The following is a 16,760-nucleotide window of genomic DNA, read 5'->3' as shown; positions in this document are numbered from 1 at the left end:
ATCTATATATTCTTATTAGCCTGTCATCAGCCAACTCAGGCTAGGTGTGGAAATAAGAGGAGACTTTTCTGGAACGGGGGGAGTTGTGTCTGTGCTAGTACTACGTCTAAAAGCTTCGCAGTGTCCCAGTACCAACAGGTTAGCAAACAGTGGGAGGCCCTGAGGCGCCGCGCTCGGCCCCGCCTGGCGCCGTCCCGCGGCCTCCATCCCCCAGCAGGCCCCGCGCCCTGCCGTACCTGCCGAGCGCAGGTAGCCCGCGGCGGCGCGTTGTATGCTGGGGCTCGTAGTCCCCGAGCAGGGAGGGGAAGAGCCGGGCCGGGCCGGGCGGCATGGACAAGCTGAAGCGGGTGCTGAGCGGCCAGGACACGGACGACCAGGGCGGGCTGGCCGAGGTAGCGCCCCGCCGCCACCCGCCGGCCTCGGGGAGGCCTGGCCCGGAGCCCCCGCGCCCCGAGATGGCGGCCCAAGGGCGGCTGGCGCCTGGCCCGGGATGGCCGCCGCGGCCGCTCGGGGGGAGCCGGGCCCACGGTGCTGCCGCTCCGCGCGGGGCGAAAACGCGTTATAAATAATAATAACAAGCGCTTTTCCCCCTTCTGTGCTTCTAGGCCATCGATGCGACTTCGTTAGGCTGGGGCACCAGGGTGAAAGGCTTCGTTGCTTGCTTTGCGATAGGATGCCTGTTCTCTGTCTTGGTAAGGGCTTCTTGCCAAATCTGACCCCATACTAGAGTTTTGGGAGCCCTGGGAACTGGTTACACACCGGCTGAATTTTTTTGAGTCTCTGTGGCGACACCTGACTCAGTTCCAGTTAAATACAATGCTTGGATCATCAGTAAGAAAGCCAATAAATGCAATTTCCTTTTCCCCCCATGCGTGTCTGATTCTGCAGTTTGAATTTAAGTCTTCCTAAACATCTTTTATGTCATGACTCTTGGTGTTTCTTTTGCAGAATATAAAACAATCTTTTTTTTTTTTCTTTCTTCTTTCCTAAATATTCCGTTTTAGGGCACTTGTCTGTTCTGGATACCAAAGAAAGGGCTGACGCTCTTTGCGGTGTTTTATACGTTGGGGAATATCGCGTCTATTGGGAGGTAACAATCTATTCGTATTAGTTCCGTAATAAAGGTGAGAGACCTATGCACCTACCTTATGCAGGTGCATAAGTAGTAAAAAAAGTTGTGTTGTTTGTATGTGAATATTTGCCTACGTAGGTCATTATCTTTTTGCTAAATTTTAAAGACAACATCTCAGCAGTGCCATGAAATGGTAAAGAAAATTTTTCTTTTGTTTATTGTTATTAGCAATGCAGTTCACTCCAGGTTAAAGTTACTCACCAATTAAAAACAAACAACAAAAAAAAAACACCACAACCAAAGAATAAAACTCATGCTTTGAGCATTGATTTTTTTGGGGTTTAGATTTTGAGGATCTCTTTTGGCCCAGGATAGATAGAATTAAAAATAGTTCTTTATCCTTTTGCCTTTGATAATGGTGGTGTATGTGTTTGTGAAGTGTTTTGTTGTTCGATATCCTTCCCATGTGTATTGCAAAGGTTCCCAAAGCATAGCTCTACTGGCTTTATGAAAGGCTTGACTTTCTGTGATTGAGGAACTTTAGCAAGATGTTAGAAAGTACAAGGAATGGAATTGGAAATAATATAGTAGCTGCACATGAGAAATTTTTTATGCAAAAGAAATAGCACTTTATCTAAACTTTCACCTGATTTACTTCATGCAGTATCTATCATCAGGGCTGCAGATCTGGTGAGGGATCAGAGGGTAGATTCAGGCATCAATATGACCCTTTATGATAGAGGAACGGAGATGGATTACCTGTCAATCCATGCAGAGAGCCTCTGTGGGTAGTATTTTTGAAGAGCAAGTTATAAAAGCACCTGTCAGGAATGATCTAGCTGAAGCTGAGCTTGACCTATGCTTCTAGCCTGATAGTTCTGCTCTGCTTAATCACACTCTTTCAGTTATGATTAACGTAAAGTTATAGAATAGATACCTTAGACAAAGAAGAGCACGAATCAGTCTTATCTCGTATATCCTGTTCCTTTTGTTATGCACTGATTACCAGAATGACATAGTGTGCTGGTACCCTATATGACAGCAGGCAAGCTTAAGAAGTAACTCCCCTTAATCAGGAATCTTACTTAGTATCACTTTTTCACTTTTGCCTTTGTCTTATGTTCATCTTGTTTGTTTGTTTCCTCAGCACTCTCTTTCTTATGGGACCAATGAAGCAATTGAAAAGGATGTTTGAGCCTACCCGTTTGATTGCTACTGTTGTTATGCTAGTAAGTATCAAAGGGATCAGTTTTAACTTGTTAACTTGTAAACAATTTCCCCTGTAAAGTGCTTTCATGTACAATAATCTATGTCTCAAGATGTGTTTGTGGGTAGGATGTTTTGTTCATCCTGTACATCTGTTATAGTGAAAAGGTGTTTGTAGGTCCACCACTTTCCTATTATGTAAGACTGAACTGAAGCCAGGTTGTCATACTGAACAAGCTTTAACTGTCTGTAGCTGCCATGTGTAAACAGTGTGTAAATCATGTGTAAACCTTTTTAGGGTTCTTGAGATCACATCATATTTTCAGGTTTCTTAAGAGATGAAAGACAGGAAAATAGTTTTTAAAAAGTTGTATCATGGAGGTTGTGAGACATATCCTATTTTGCATATACTTGTGTTTTATTTTCTGACAAAGCAAAGGGGAATCTCTGTGACCTTGCATTAAAAATAACATCATCCCAGTTGTTTGATAGCTTCAGGTTTCAAAACTGCCAATTCAACATTCAACTAAGTCAGCTCTTGGAGTTATTATCATCTTCAGAAGATGGGAATTGTGGGCAACCTTTTTTTTTTTTTTTTTTGGGGGGGGGGCAGTGTTTGCTGTTAATTCTAAGAATTTCTTGTTGAAAGTGGGTGTGCTTTTACATTTCTTAAACTCTCACGCTTTCTCTTGGAGAGTCTAAAATCTGGAAAGTGGTTTAACTTGCCTGAAACTGTCCTCCCAATTTTTCAGTGTGAATGTCTTCAGAGCCTTCGCTTATTATCAGTGCTGCTTAGTTTATTTTTAAACATCCAAAGAGGCAACAGGCAACAGATACAGCTTAAGAAATTGCCTGTCTATGCTCACAAATCAGCAGCAGCCAAGGAGCTTAGTGCATAGTGTGTGTTTGTTTCACATGCAATTAGGATGCTTGGACTCAAGAGTATGCCTGGAACATTCATTGGAGTAAGGCCAGGTGTTAGGTGTATGTTATATGTAGACAAACACACAAATCATTACCCTACAACTAATGGAAAAACTTTTAATGTCAGTAATCATGGCTGAGGTGAAGTATATGATTTGGCAATGCATGCACTACTTACTGTCTTGCATATGTAGTACTAAATACTTCTGTTGTTTTTACTCAAGCAGAAAAATGTACATCATAATCTAGCAGCACGCTCGTACATCTGCTCCAGCAGACTGAGTTAGACATTGATGAAAGAAGGTGAAGTATCAGCATTTATCATAGCTAAATAAACTGCCACGTCTTAAACTGAAAATGAAAAATAGAGCTAAAAGGCATTTTCTGTTAAACCTAGTGTTAAAACAGGAAATAATCCAAAACGGACCGCTAGTCCCCAAGATTCTAAACGTAGTAAATACACAGTGTGACTATGAAGAAAGAACACACTGCCTGTGCTGGACTACATATTAAGCAGGAATGCTACTAAGCAATAGCTGAAAGTACTTGAAAGTGTATTGTGGCTTTAATTGGTAAGAATTCAGTAATTACTTATCGTCAGCGCTGTGGTAGCCATGAGAATCAACAGGAAATGTGACATGTACAGAGGCAGAAAAACTACAGTTGTAACTGAAAAGTCTTACGCAAAAAGACAAAGTGTGGTCTATGCTTAGCCCACCAAGAACTGTGTAGGAAGGAGCAGGAACCTGCTGATGTTGCAGATGAGCTGTGGGAGCCTCATGCTCTCGTTCCTTTGCAGTCATGAGCTTACATTCTGAAGATATCAGGCTGGTGTTTTCTCATTGCTTTAATTAACAAATGTAATAGTGCGAGCATTTTAAATAAAGGGAACTCTTATACTGGGATGGATAAAACTAAGAAATAAAATAATCTGTTTCTGTATCTGTGAAGGAACGTACTTCAGTGTAATGACATCTGTAAGAACTGGAGAGTTGTTTGTATGTTTAATAGAAATTGTTTGTTTTCTTCTAGTTGTGTCTCGTACTAACACTATGTTCTGCTTTTTGGGTGAGTATTTGAGTCCTATATGTGTATCTATAACTGGAGTATCCTTTAAAAATGAGATTCTTACATGGTTGTCTCACGGATTTTTTTGTTTCTGCCCCTTCCCCTTGCCCTTCTCTCAGTGGCATAACAAAGGACTCACGCTCATATTCTGCATCTTACAATATTTTGCCTTGGCATGGTAAGTGATTTCCCCCACCTGCCTACCCTGCTCTTATTTCTATTACACCTAACATCAATAGTGGGATTGTGAGTGGATTTTGACCGTGCATGAGTTAAAGGGATGGAGAATTTTATCTCACCATTCCCCTAGATGCAAGACAATGCATCTAGGAAGAGCTGACTTGTTCCTGCTCTTTGCTCTCATTCCACTTCTGGGAGAAGCACCTTTGAATACGTTTAATTTCTGTGAGTTTGAGGTAAAACTCTTGTTTTTGTATTTTAATCCATATGTTGCTTACTGTTTCGTATTCTGCTTTTAGAGACTCCTGAACTTGTCTTGTCAAATGACCCAGATGTGACAATCAAATTAAGCATCAGTTTTCTTTAAGTTACCAAATGCTCTGAATAATGTTCCTGGATTAGTTCAAAGGCTGGTATAAACAACTAGCCAGCCCTCAAAAGCAATCTGCCTGTAGGTGTTGGAGCATTGAAGAATATCATGGGTAGGAAAACTGTGTTTAGCATGCTTCTGTAAGGTGCCCCCGTAGCTAACCCTTGAGCTAAGGTTACTTGCAAGGATGCTGTTGTTCACAAAGTCAGAACTTCACTTTGGTTGTAAATCTTGCAGCTCTCTGTTCAGAGCAACACAGGTTGTCCTTTTCTTGACTCCAATATAATCTGACACGAAGAGTAACTTTTTAAAATGTTTCTTTGTAGGTACAGCATTTCCTTCATACCTTTTGCAAGGTAAGCGTCCCCACTCCATTACTTTTTGTTGTCTTGAAGTTTAGTGATACAGAAGACGAGTTTATAGAAGCTTGTAATATGTGGCTTTAAATTTTTCCATGGTGATGTAGGAGGTGGAAATGCATGTAGGTACCTGAAAGTAGGAATAAGCGTCATCTCTAGCAGGGGAACACAATCTAAATGTAACAAAATGAGAGGGCTTCCTATAAAAATAAGTTAAGTGTGCTGACCAACCTAAGGTTTGCCTTCTAAATGCTGGTCCAAAATGCTACTGGACAAGTGTAATCGTCTATGTACTGCTTTTTTTTTTTTTTTTCCTTACTGCTCTCTTGCCCTGTGAGCACTGTTACAGCATTTGAGCGCACTCTGTCCTACCTCATCAGCCCCCCATTTCCCCAGTGCACCACCTTGAGACAGGCCTCACTTCCACTGCAGTTGGGTGGGGGGAGGATGAGCAGACCCGCTTGCCTTTAATAGTTGGTGTAGGCATGCAGAATGTATGAGCACAATGAAAACAAGGTCAGCCAGTCTTCAGAGGTGTGAGAGTCAGTGTTGCGACACCAGCATGGAGCCAGTCTCATCAGGAAGCAAAACTGAGGTGATTGTTTTTTTTTTTTTCTTTCTCCTGCCTGTAGGGATGCTGTGAAGAAATGTGTGTCTGTCTGTCTGTCCTGAGAGGAATACTGGATGCTTCACAAAGTTCTAAGAAGCACAGTAGAACTATGTTAAGATCACTGTGTATGTAATTACCTAAATCTGTCTTAAACACGTGCCTTTCAGCTTGTTGTTAGAGGCTCCTTGTGATAAAAGCAGTGTATGCAATTGCTTGTTTTTGTAAGCAATGGTGTCTGTAGGACAGGGCGCTCACGTGATGAAGTTCAGTCTGGCAAAAGTACTGGGCAGAGATACAGAATTGGTTATGATAATTCTCATGTAAAATCATGTATTTGTTTCTGCAAAATGAGCAAAGTAATGTGTGAAGTCTGTAAAAAGGTGACCTTGACTCTGATGGGACCATGCCAGTCTAGAGGATTACTTTTTCTTGAAAAAGAGATTAGTTGCTAGCTCTTTTCTTATGAAGAACTATTTTTTTTTTTAATAGCCTTATATCACTTAATCATTGCACTGTTCACATTGAATAATGGAATACTGGAGTTTTCTCTCTTTTTGTGCCTCTTGCAAAAATTTAGGCTTATGGTATTTCTAAAAGGTCTAATTCTAAATGAAAATACTGTTTTGGAGTAAGTATTTATGAAATGTTTGATTCTGTAATGATTTATTTAATTTTCAGTTTAGACCAAAAGTGTTTCCTTAAAATATATGGAAGGGACATTATCATCTGCAAAAAACGTGTTCCCACAGGAAAAGCACTTTCAAAGTAAGGTTAATCAAGTTTTTAGTTGCAAGGAACCTGAGTTCTTTTTGACTCGAGATAATGGCAATGCATACAAGCTAAGAAACAGAAATCTTTTGATTGAAGTGAGGTGCTTCTCTTCTCCCCAGCTGTTGCATAGAAGCAGTGTGAAGCTGAGAGCATGACAGGTGAGCTCAAAGAATTTCTGTAGGTCCTTTCTCAAAGGGTGAACTCTCTTGATAAGGTATAAGTGGGTTAGTCTTTAAGCAAGTCTGGGGCAGGGAGAAGACATTTTCTTCTGAATTTATGAGTACATTAAAATTTCAACGTATCTTTTTGTAAATGAAATCAAGGTTTCATTTCTCCTAAAGCACTCTCATATGCTAGTGAATTTCTTCCACTTTGTGGAGAAGATACAACTTTCTATTGCCTGTTTTAGCAAAGGGAGTGTGCAGCAATGTAGTTGCCAGCTTCAAACAAATGCCAAATGGTCAGTATCCAAATTCCAAGGCCACTCTCCATTCTCTTAATCTTCTGAGCTATATGTAATCATTTACTCCCTAACCATGTCAGTAGTTAGCTGTTTAATATCTGAACACAGGTTTCTGCTTCTGCTAGGTGGGATATTGTTTAACTGTTCTTGCCTTTCCTATTACCAAACTGGCTTGCTGGAACTGATGGCTGTGAAGATAATTATCCAGTGGACTTTAGTATGAATTGAATCCTCTTTCTAGACCTACCTAGTGTTTAGTCATTTAACTGTATTGCATTTGCATAGCAAGCGTGCCCCAGACTTGCACCACAAAGACTGTAATGCAGCACAAACCTAGTTCTGTTCAACAATAAAATATAAGCCCACAGTGAAGCCAAATAATTCTACAGCTTTCAGAAGGTTACTAGAAGCTGAACTAATTCTGAACTTTAAACTTAATTGTCCTTCTGATAATTTATAAAACATAGTACCACTCCCTGTCAGGATCCTTTTAATTTTTTTTTTTTTGATGGTGATGTAAAAGAGGAACTCTAGCCAGCTGGAATCCAGAGAAAGTAAGTTACTCTTGCAAGCCATTGGAACAGAAAATGCCTTTTTGAAAACATGGCATTGCTATGTTGAGATGGGTCTGTTATGTGGGATGGTGTTCCTCAAGTGCTATTTCCCTGTGCTTTTTTTTTTTTTCCCCCCTAGGATTTGGAAGTTAGTGTTGAAATCATTAGGTTGACTATTACTTGAAAGAAAGAATTAGGTAAAGGCCCAAGAGAGACTGGGAATTCAAGAATGCGTATAGATGTTTTCCCTGACTCTGATTGAAGACAAATATCTAATAAGTTATGTGACTTTTTTTCATTAGTGAGTAGATTCAAAGCCTAATTTACAGCTGTCAAAGGACCCCATGTTAGTGTTTTACTAGGACTTTGATAATGTTTACAGAATTCCTTTGTGTAAGAGCAATGGAAATGCGACTCTAATGCCTTTCACATTCCAATATTTGTTTAGCTTTTATATCTATGGGTGTTCCTGGAAAACTCTACAAGTATAGCATACAATATCTCTCCTTCCTCTCTCAGGGAAATTTCTCTTAACTTGGATAATCATTCCAGGGTTATCAGCAGTCAGCACAATGGAATTTGACTCCTCTGTTTCTCTTCCTAATCTGAAGCATACAAAAAAAAAGAAAAAGCCTTTTGCTTACTCCTTAGCAAGCTTTTGCGCGACTGTAGTACCATGACTCTCTAGCTGTTTCCCTGGAAAAACAGGAGATTTGGGTATGCTGCATAGTGCTTTTTCGATTCATTGAGTAGCTAGATGGAACCTTTTAGCTGACTGTTGTGAGCACAACCACTTGGAATTAGGAAATTTAGGCTCTGAAACTGCTTCTTTCACTACCGATACACAGTGGGTGAACTTAAATGCATTCCCCCTACACTTGCACCTTTTTAAAGCTATAATTCCAGCTCCACAGCCTTTGATTCAATAAGAGAGAAGAACAAAGCTTTATTTGACTGCATAGCACAGTTACGAGGCATTAAGGAATAGTGCCCGTAAAGGAAGGGAACACAAGAGGAGATGGCAAAGATGTGCATGATTACCAGACTGCCACTAGGGTTTGTGTTGCCCTTTGGTGTTGCATTCTGTTCTTATGAAGGTCAGACAGCAAGAGAGATTCACCATATTCTTGCCAATATGTGAAAAATACTCAGGGTTTGTCACTTCATCTACAAGCAGTTTTGATTTAAAAATAACTCTGTCAGAACAAAATGTTTTAGGTTTTTACTCACTTATCAGTAGTTGTATTCCGGTTATTGCCAAGTTTAGCATCAAAATATTCTTCTATCTTGTTGTTAAAATACTTTATATGATCGAGGGGTAACCAAGTATATGAATGTTGCCTCTTGACCAGTTTCAAACCAAATTATATTATACCATGGTACCATTTTTGCCATTAAAACTTCTTTTTGTTAAGTTTTGATATCAGCTTTGGTTATCTGCTTGACAGGAAGTGTGATGGGCATCTTTAAAGCCCTCTAGCTTTCTATCTTAATGTCCTTCAGGGCAGAAATGTTTGCTGTATGTGCTCTACTGCAAAGAGACGTCTGTGTTTTAAATCACAAGGCTCCTTCCTTCACAAAGTCCTTGCTCAGTTGCCTACACCACTTGACTCAAGGCTGACTTTTATGATGTTGGATGCCCATCTCAGTCGAGTTTGGTGTTTTACCAGAAAGTGCTTTTTTAAAGCTTCGTTGTTGGTCAACTTGCTTAATCACTTCTCTTTTTTTTTTTTTTTTTTTTTTTTCTTTGTAGTACAGATAATGGTAGCCAGTCAGCCTTAACATGAAATGTGCATGTCTGGGATCAGCTGACTTTACAGATACAGTAGAAAGGGAAATGGGTGTTGGTGGGTGTCTGTTTCCATACCACTGAGATTCTGTACATGAAAATGGGAGGGGGTTCATCATTTCAGACTTCTGCTGGTTGATGTAATGAAGTTCACTGTGAATACTGGTGCTATCTGAGGTGTTTCTACTATGCTGATGTGAACAATGTGATCTTGTTTAGTATTTACAGTAATAAGATTGCTTGTGAGTTGTTGCAAAGCCCAAGGGAGAGATTTCTGCACAGAGTTAAAATGATTTTAAGAAATTGCATGAAAAATAGGCTTTGTGTGGATACTTAATGTGTAAGTTTGGGAAATGGGGGACACTGTTACAGGATGGCTTCCAGCTAGGTGCAGGACAGGCCTGAATCAATCATAACTTGTGGGTAGATTGCAGCTGTGCCTGTAATGCATTTGGAGGCTTAGAGCACTGTTGCTTATGTGCGGTCTGAAACTCATGTTCTGGAAACTGCCTGGTGGAAAAACTTGCACATTTGAAGGCTGTACCCTCTTGCTGTGTACTAAGAGATTGAAAAATCCTTGAATTGAAAAATTTCTCAAAATGGTTCTTGCTTTTGGTACTTAATGATGTTAATGAAGGCAAGATCACTGTTGCTATTGTTGACTCTCAAAACTGAGGAGGAGGGGGACATTGATACACACATTTGTCTTAACTATTGATGTTTACAACCATAGCAGACGCTGACCATGTAGGACAGAAAGCACAATAATGGTGTATTTTCTCAAAACTGTATGACTCACTGTCATGAGACAACACTAAATTTTGTAACAACTGTGGAAAATTGTTTTATAAAATAAAAATGAAACTCTCAAATTCTCCACAATGTTTTATACTGTTACCGGTTCCATTTGCTCTTGTGCTTTTTCTATGTATTTACACTGTTCGATTTCTACTTTGGTAAACATCTTTTTTCTGAACTTTCTTTATAATGAAATTAAGTCCTCACTTTTGAGTATTGTTTTCCTTAATAAAGTTGTAATTGCATTAAACTTATTGCTCTTGTGGTTAATATGAAGATTTTAATGACGTTGACTCCAGATGTTGCTGGAATCGCTGTCTGTGTGTGTGTTTGGTTGGTTGTTTTGGTGGGGTGTGTGTGTGTGTGTCTCATTTTCTTCTGTCAGCTGTTTCACCCAGTAAAACTAGCTCAAAAAATATCTTTTTGGCATAAAGTTGTAATAAAAGTAACACCCCCAACTTAACTTTTTTTTTTTAATTTCAGATGTCAGCCTAGCTGTGCCAACAAAGTGTTGATTTAGTTCATACTACAGAGCAAATAATTCCTGATGCTATTCTGTCAGCAAAAATTAGAGTTACGAAGGAGCATAACTCAGGCTGTTCTTCGTGAAATACATACACTCTGAATACAGATGTACGCTGCCAGTAAAAAATGATTTAGGAGTATGTATGTCAAAAGTAAGGTTAGAGGCAATGATTTTAGTTTTACCTTTTTTTAAACCTTCAGAAAGCCCATCAGTTTGTGTGCAATATGCATTCAAAGACTTGCTGTGGTTTTAATTTCCCTTGCCAGTGTACTGGGCCTTGCATTGGGCTGTTCAGAGTGTGTTAAACTTCCTTCTGATTGTCAGGGCAAACCCAAACAGCTGCCTGTTTTGCAAGGGTGCTGGTGACACTTGTATGCCATCAGAGACTTTGTGTTAAGTTTCCAATTACTTACATGTCTTTTCTAATTTCTTCCAAGAAAGTTGTGTCTCAACGCTGAATACACTGAAATTACTGTTGCACAGGAAAGTCCAAAATTTTGTTTGAAATAGGAGATACTTGTCATCCTGTGACATAAGAATGTAGTGGTTTGTATTTTATCTATCTCATATATAAGAACTCTCTTGTCAAGACAGCTATAAACCCTAAAAGTGCAATAATTCTTTCTTTAAATGCTTAGAGCTATTTTGCTTGCTTTGTTCGACCTCCTGCGCAGCAAACTGTTGAACTTTGTAACGTTGTTCTCACACCGAGGTCTTAACACCTGAATGAGCAACAAAAAAAAAAGTCTTGATTTGATGTCAATGAACAATGAATTATCAGCTGCTCTGTAGGGAAAGTGTACTAGGTAAGTGATTTCACTACTTAGTTGTAAGGGTTTATCAGTCATGCTACAGCATCTAGCCCCTAAATTGTGCTTCTAAACTCTGCAGCAAAGTCACCCATGCTGCACTTGAGTTTAGTGACAAGGCTCTCGGAGGGCTGCTCTACACCTAATGACTGCCTTTTCCCCTGCTCCAGACAAGGTCTGATTTACAGGAGGGGATGTTTCATCGATGCAAGTATTTGAAAGTTGATTTTTTTTTTTTGTCTTTCCTGTTGAACTCAGCCTTCACTGCATTACCCATGGGGTATAGGCTTGTAACTGCCTACCCATATGGAGCCGTGGAGACTCCTGAAGGGAACAAAACCCTGCCTTCTCTTTTTTTTTTTTTTTTTTTTTTTTTTTTTTTTTTTTTTTTCTGAAGAAAGCTTCTGATAAATGAGATAGAACAGAATATTTAAGCTGCCAATCTTTGGGACTGCTATTTTAAGTTAGCCTATTTGAAACCCTTTTAATTTTTTTTATCAGGTTCCCTTGTGGCATCTCTGGAAGAGGTTGTTCCTGAGAGTCTGTGACTTAAAATCTCTGCAGAAACAAGTGTGGAGTAACATTGGTGTAGTGAAAAACGTGACACTGAAAGTACAAGCTGGCCAACATGATTTCAGTGCAGCTCTGAAGGGCTGCCTCTTCCAAATATGTGGAGTGAAAACCAATTATTTTGTCATTGCTATTTACTCCTGTGTTTTCTTGTGTGTAATAAGATGCATAAGACTTGCCACTTCTGATAGAATCAAGCATTTCAACCTAGAAAAGTAGAATTGCCATTTTTTGGTAATATTTTTGTTTATCACCAGCCTGCTTGGATAAGGACTTTTTTTTTTTTTTTTTTTTTTTTCAAGGGAGGAATGATTAATCTGGAAAGCTTCCCGTGCTTTCTAGGCTGATGTCAGCTATAACACCAGGCAGGGAGGTACCACTCGAGCAGGCTGCCTGGATAACTGCTAAAAACATACCTGGTTGCAGTTACTGAAACTGTCCCCCCTGTTTCCCCAGCCTTAATGAAAAGGCTAATCTTCTCTAAGTCTCATAACCCAGCAATCTCCTAAGGGGCTGGCTGCATGATTAAAAAACAGAGGGAAAGCAGCTGTCTTTTTATCCTCTCTTAATTATTCCTTGGTAGCTGATAGGTGTTGATTTCCTGGGAGTGTCATGGTGATGGAGGTTACATTTCCCCATGTTGCCGGGACTGGATGTTCAGAGGGGGTTAGGTGTTCGAGTGCGCCACTGAGAGCTCTGGAGACGGAAAGAGTGAGTCTTGGTCTGTGATTTCATCTGGTCATGAAGGGCTGCCTTTTATTTGGAAACATGCACCTAAAGGCCAAAAAACAGCTATCCAATGTCAAGGCGAGGAAGGCCTCTTTAATTACCTTTTTCTTTCTTCTCCTGCCGTATCTCACCAGCTGGTGGTCAGAAAGGGTTTTAGAATGAGTTTAATTAGAAAGTCAAAACCAGCAAGTTGCTGTTTACTGCTCCAACTTGGTGAATAAACCTCAATAAGCATTGCAGGATTGCTCTTTCATTGCTCTCCCCAGACCTCAGTGCTTCATTTAAAAACATCAGTCACTCAGTTCTTATTGGTAAGACCTGGACGTGGCTAGAGATGGTTTTAAGTGTTGTCCTTGCACTTTTGACTGGTAGCTCATGACACCATGAGCTGCAAGGGGTCCCCTTCGTGCTCGGAAGCTGGGCTTTGGGGGAATTTTACAACATTGTGTGTTTTGTATGCTTCCTTTGACATCCCTACCGATGTACTTGTTTAATTACAAAGCTACAGGAGACAAGTGCAAGAGGGGTAATAGCTTTCCGTTCTTCAGCCATGCTCTGTCCTACTTTCAGTGGCAATGATTGTCAGTCACCTTGTTACTATGTTACTTGGTAAATGCCACCACCTTTTCCTCCAAATGTCAAGTTCAGAGAGATTTAACTTCTAGCCAAGAAATAACCCATCTGACATCTGCGAACAGGTTAGTCTCGGTGCCCCAGGAATGCCTACACCTGGTGATGTTAATCTGTTTGTGCCTCATTTTCAGCATCTGTAGACTTGGAAAAAATCATCTTGGAAGAAGGTAGGAGGGAAAAGGGATGTTGGGGAAGTATTCAAGACTATTAGGTGAACAAAGGCATAAGATTAAAGGATGTCTTTCACCTCTCCTAAAAGAGGCAATGTATTGGGAGAGAAAATTTCAATCCTTAATATGTTTTTTTAGAAATGAAAAGTCAACAGTAAGCAAGTAGCTCTGACCATGGCTTGGTTCCCTCTCCTCAACCCCTTCTTGTGGCAACCATCTGTGTGTAAAGTAGAGACAATGTATGATGTGAGGAGACCAGATGCACAAGGTAGAAGTGATATGGGTCTGGATGTGTATTTTAAAGTAAAACCTCTGGCCTGAGCACATTAACTGAACATTTACTTGCATGCATGCAAGCTTGTTATTTCCTTGGCTAATTCCTCTAGGTTGGAAAGACACGTTAGTGGTGAGCTGTGCCTTGTGGATATGTTGCTACATGCATCACCAGTTGTTCTTAGCCTGAGCTCTTACAGCTGAAACACTCTTTCCCAAACTCAAAAATAGCAATTGGCCAGTGCCCACTAGGTAACAACTCTTTTTGGAAAATGCTGAGGTTGCAGGCATCCTGAGCTATGGTAATGTAGTTATAAACTTAAAATACAAGCTATGCAAAAATAAGTATTGTTTTTGCTTTGTTTTCCCTCTGGGAGAAAAGATTTACAATCGTCAGGCACCTTATTTAAGTGATAATAGTAAGCACCCAACTATAACTTACTTTTAGTATGTCAAAATGCATTTTCTTGTTGTTCAAGATGCAAGTTTTATTATAGTACTCCAAAGAAAATGCCTTGTGCTTCTCCCTTAGGGAAGACTAACTGTGAAAATCCAGCCTTATCGTTGAAAACTTGTTTCCCAGTGTACTACTGGAATGGGTCCATTATCCACTCTTTCCATGTATTTTTCCTCTCCATAGCTCTTTCCTAATGACTGCTTGTTATTGGGCAAGCAATTAACTGGCTAGCACCTACCTATCTTTGCTTTGTGGCTGCCTCCATTTCCGGTCCATCTTCGAGCATTTTTTTTTTTTTTTATCTCTAGCCAGGTTTTTAATCTTGAGCCATATTTTTTATTTCTACTGGTGAGGTACACTTTTTTTTTTTTTTTAAATCCTTCCACCAATGTAAACTGTTGTCACTTTTGTTAATGCTTTTGATTTTCTTTAAGCTGTAAGCATCTTGGGGAAAGCAGATTGGATCTGATTTTCCTGAGGCTTCAATCTGGTGTCAATCTACTTGGAGGAGGGAGAGATGGGTAGTCAATATATCTGAAACCCAAGCTGCTTTTCTTTATATTTGTCTGTAGAAATAACTGTGTGTAACCACTGAAATATTACTAATTCTGTAAGCTACTGTCTGTATGGTTGCCTTGACTTTGAGTGTCTTGATTTCTGAGCAACTAATCTTCAAAAAAGCTGCGTGGAAACTAAATTTCAACTAAAACTAGAATTAAATATATGTGTATATATATATCCAAGATTAACACTGATGTATTTTAGAGCTGTCTGAAAACCTGATGTTTTTGAATGGAAATGCACAGTACTTCAACTAGCTCTGATTTGTGTTTATATTTTATAATATAGTGAAGTTGGAAAGTATTTTGGTATTTTACTTAGTCTCTTAAGCATTTGCTATGCCATTTGATCTTCTGCAGCATGTGCATGGAAAAATGAGAGATTCTCTCTTCTTTTGAGCATTTGTAAAGGAAAGCCTGAATATAAGCCTATTCCACCTTGCACTAACATATTACCTGGTAGGAAATTTTTTCCAAATGAAAAGTGGCACACTTCAACATGCCTAAATATCCTACCGATTTTAATGTACGTTCTTCTGTTGTTCAACAGTGAAAGTAGGTTAGACAGTATGTAGAAGCTGCTGTTTGCATAAATCCAGGTGCAGACACCTTCTTGCGTAACTCAGAGTGAATTGACTGATCATCTCGTTTTGTAATGAGCTGACAATTCAAACAAGGTACATAAAATGTGGAAAGATGGGACAGAAGGAAGATGTGTTAGTGTGAAGTTTGCAATCAGCATGATTGGGATTACCCAGACGTAAAAATACCTCATACCTGTGTGACTTGCACCTTCCTGTGGTGCTGACATTGGTGAGCATTGGAAGTTCCTACCTGAAGTGTGCATGTCCCTCTGTTCTGCAGAACAGCACACTACTGCACACCTGGAGCTCTGCTGTTCTGAGGACTTGCAGTCACTAACCTCACCCCACTGGTGCTGAGGGTTTAGTAGGACTGCTTGCCACCTAAGGTGCTGTACAACACAAATAGGATCAATGAGCTCTGGCCATTGCTGCCTTGGTAGGTGATACCTCTTGCATTTTTGCACTGCAAGATGGTTTGAGCCTTGTCAAATGATGGTTTAATTTAAATCCTGTTCTAAAGAGGTTTTTTTTTGTGACCTTTCTTGTCTCTATAGTCCCATCAGTGATCCGTAGTAGGCCCTGAAACCAGGCCATTTCATCTGTTAGAAAGAACTGGAAGCACCAGAGTTCAAGAGGGGCTGTTGAATTAAACAAATGCAAAGTTCTCAATGAGTAACTAGAAAATATATTTCTCTAAAAGCAAATTCCAGAAGTATGCTTTTATAATCAAGTCCCTGACTATGTCTTGTCCAACAGACCGGAAATGTCACAGGCGCTATTGGAGCTAGATGCATCAGGAGAAATTAGGCACTCAAATGCCTTGTTTTGTGCCAAAGTCCAGTGTTTACGGATCAGTGGTATTCATATAGCCTTCACTTAGCCCTTCAGCATGGAACTGGACACAGGTTTCTCATGTCCCTGGCTCAGTGCTGAAATTGTTGGACTTCTTTTGTAAAATTGTAAAATGGTGGCTCCTTTCATGGCTGCCCTTTGTGGAGGGTGTGGACAGCTGGAAAAGGCTTGCCAGAGGGAGTCCCAGGCTGAGAGGAGAGGGAATGCCTGTTCTAGGAATGCTGAGGGAGCTTTTGGATGAAGTGGACCTTGAGCAGGTCAGCACTGCCAGGCCTCAGGACAGTTATGCCCATACCCAGCCTTAGAAGCGTGGGCTCTGTCCCTAGAAATGCAGAGGGGAGCTGAGGTGCTCGTAAGGTGCAGGTGAAGTGCTCATAAGGGGTTTTGTGAAAGACGTTGGGGACCCAGGGATGGACAGAGTGTACATTAATTG

General features: G+C 40.2%; 1 protein-coding gene across 2 annotated transcripts; it reads left to right on the top strand.

Moving 5' to 3' along the window:
* The first annotated feature begins 307 nt into the window (after window positions 1–307).
* On the top strand, window positions 308–9,257 carry SFT2D2 (SFT2 domain containing 2). Of its 2 annotated transcripts, XM_032207918.1 has the most exons (8): window positions 308–392; window positions 606–692; window positions 1,005–1,090; window positions 2,220–2,301; window positions 4,235–4,270; window positions 4,390–4,448; window positions 5,147–5,176; window positions 5,812–9,257. In XM_032207918.1, exons 1-8 carry the CDS (start codon window positions 330–332, stop codon window positions 5,849–5,851), a joined length of 483 nt encoding a protein of 160 aa, XP_032063809.1. In that variant the 5' UTR covers window positions 308–329; the 3' UTR covers window positions 5,852–9,257. The 2 variants fall into 2 exon arrangements, with proteins under 2 accessions (XP_032063809.1, XP_032063810.1); XM_032207919.1 differs by lacking the exon at window positions 4,235–4,270.
* The last annotated feature ends 7,503 nt before the right edge of the window (window positions 9,258–16,760 follow it).

This window comes from Aythya fuligula, chromosome 1 (genome assembly GCF_009819795.1).
Source record: "Aythya fuligula isolate bAytFul2 chromosome 1, bAytFul2.pri, whole genome shotgun sequence".
NCBI classification, from domain to species: Eukaryota; Metazoa; Chordata; class Aves; order Anseriformes; family Anatidae; genus Aythya; species Aythya fuligula.
Note: the sequence above shows the minus strand (reverse complement) of the source record. Positions and strands in the feature narration are given on the sequence as shown.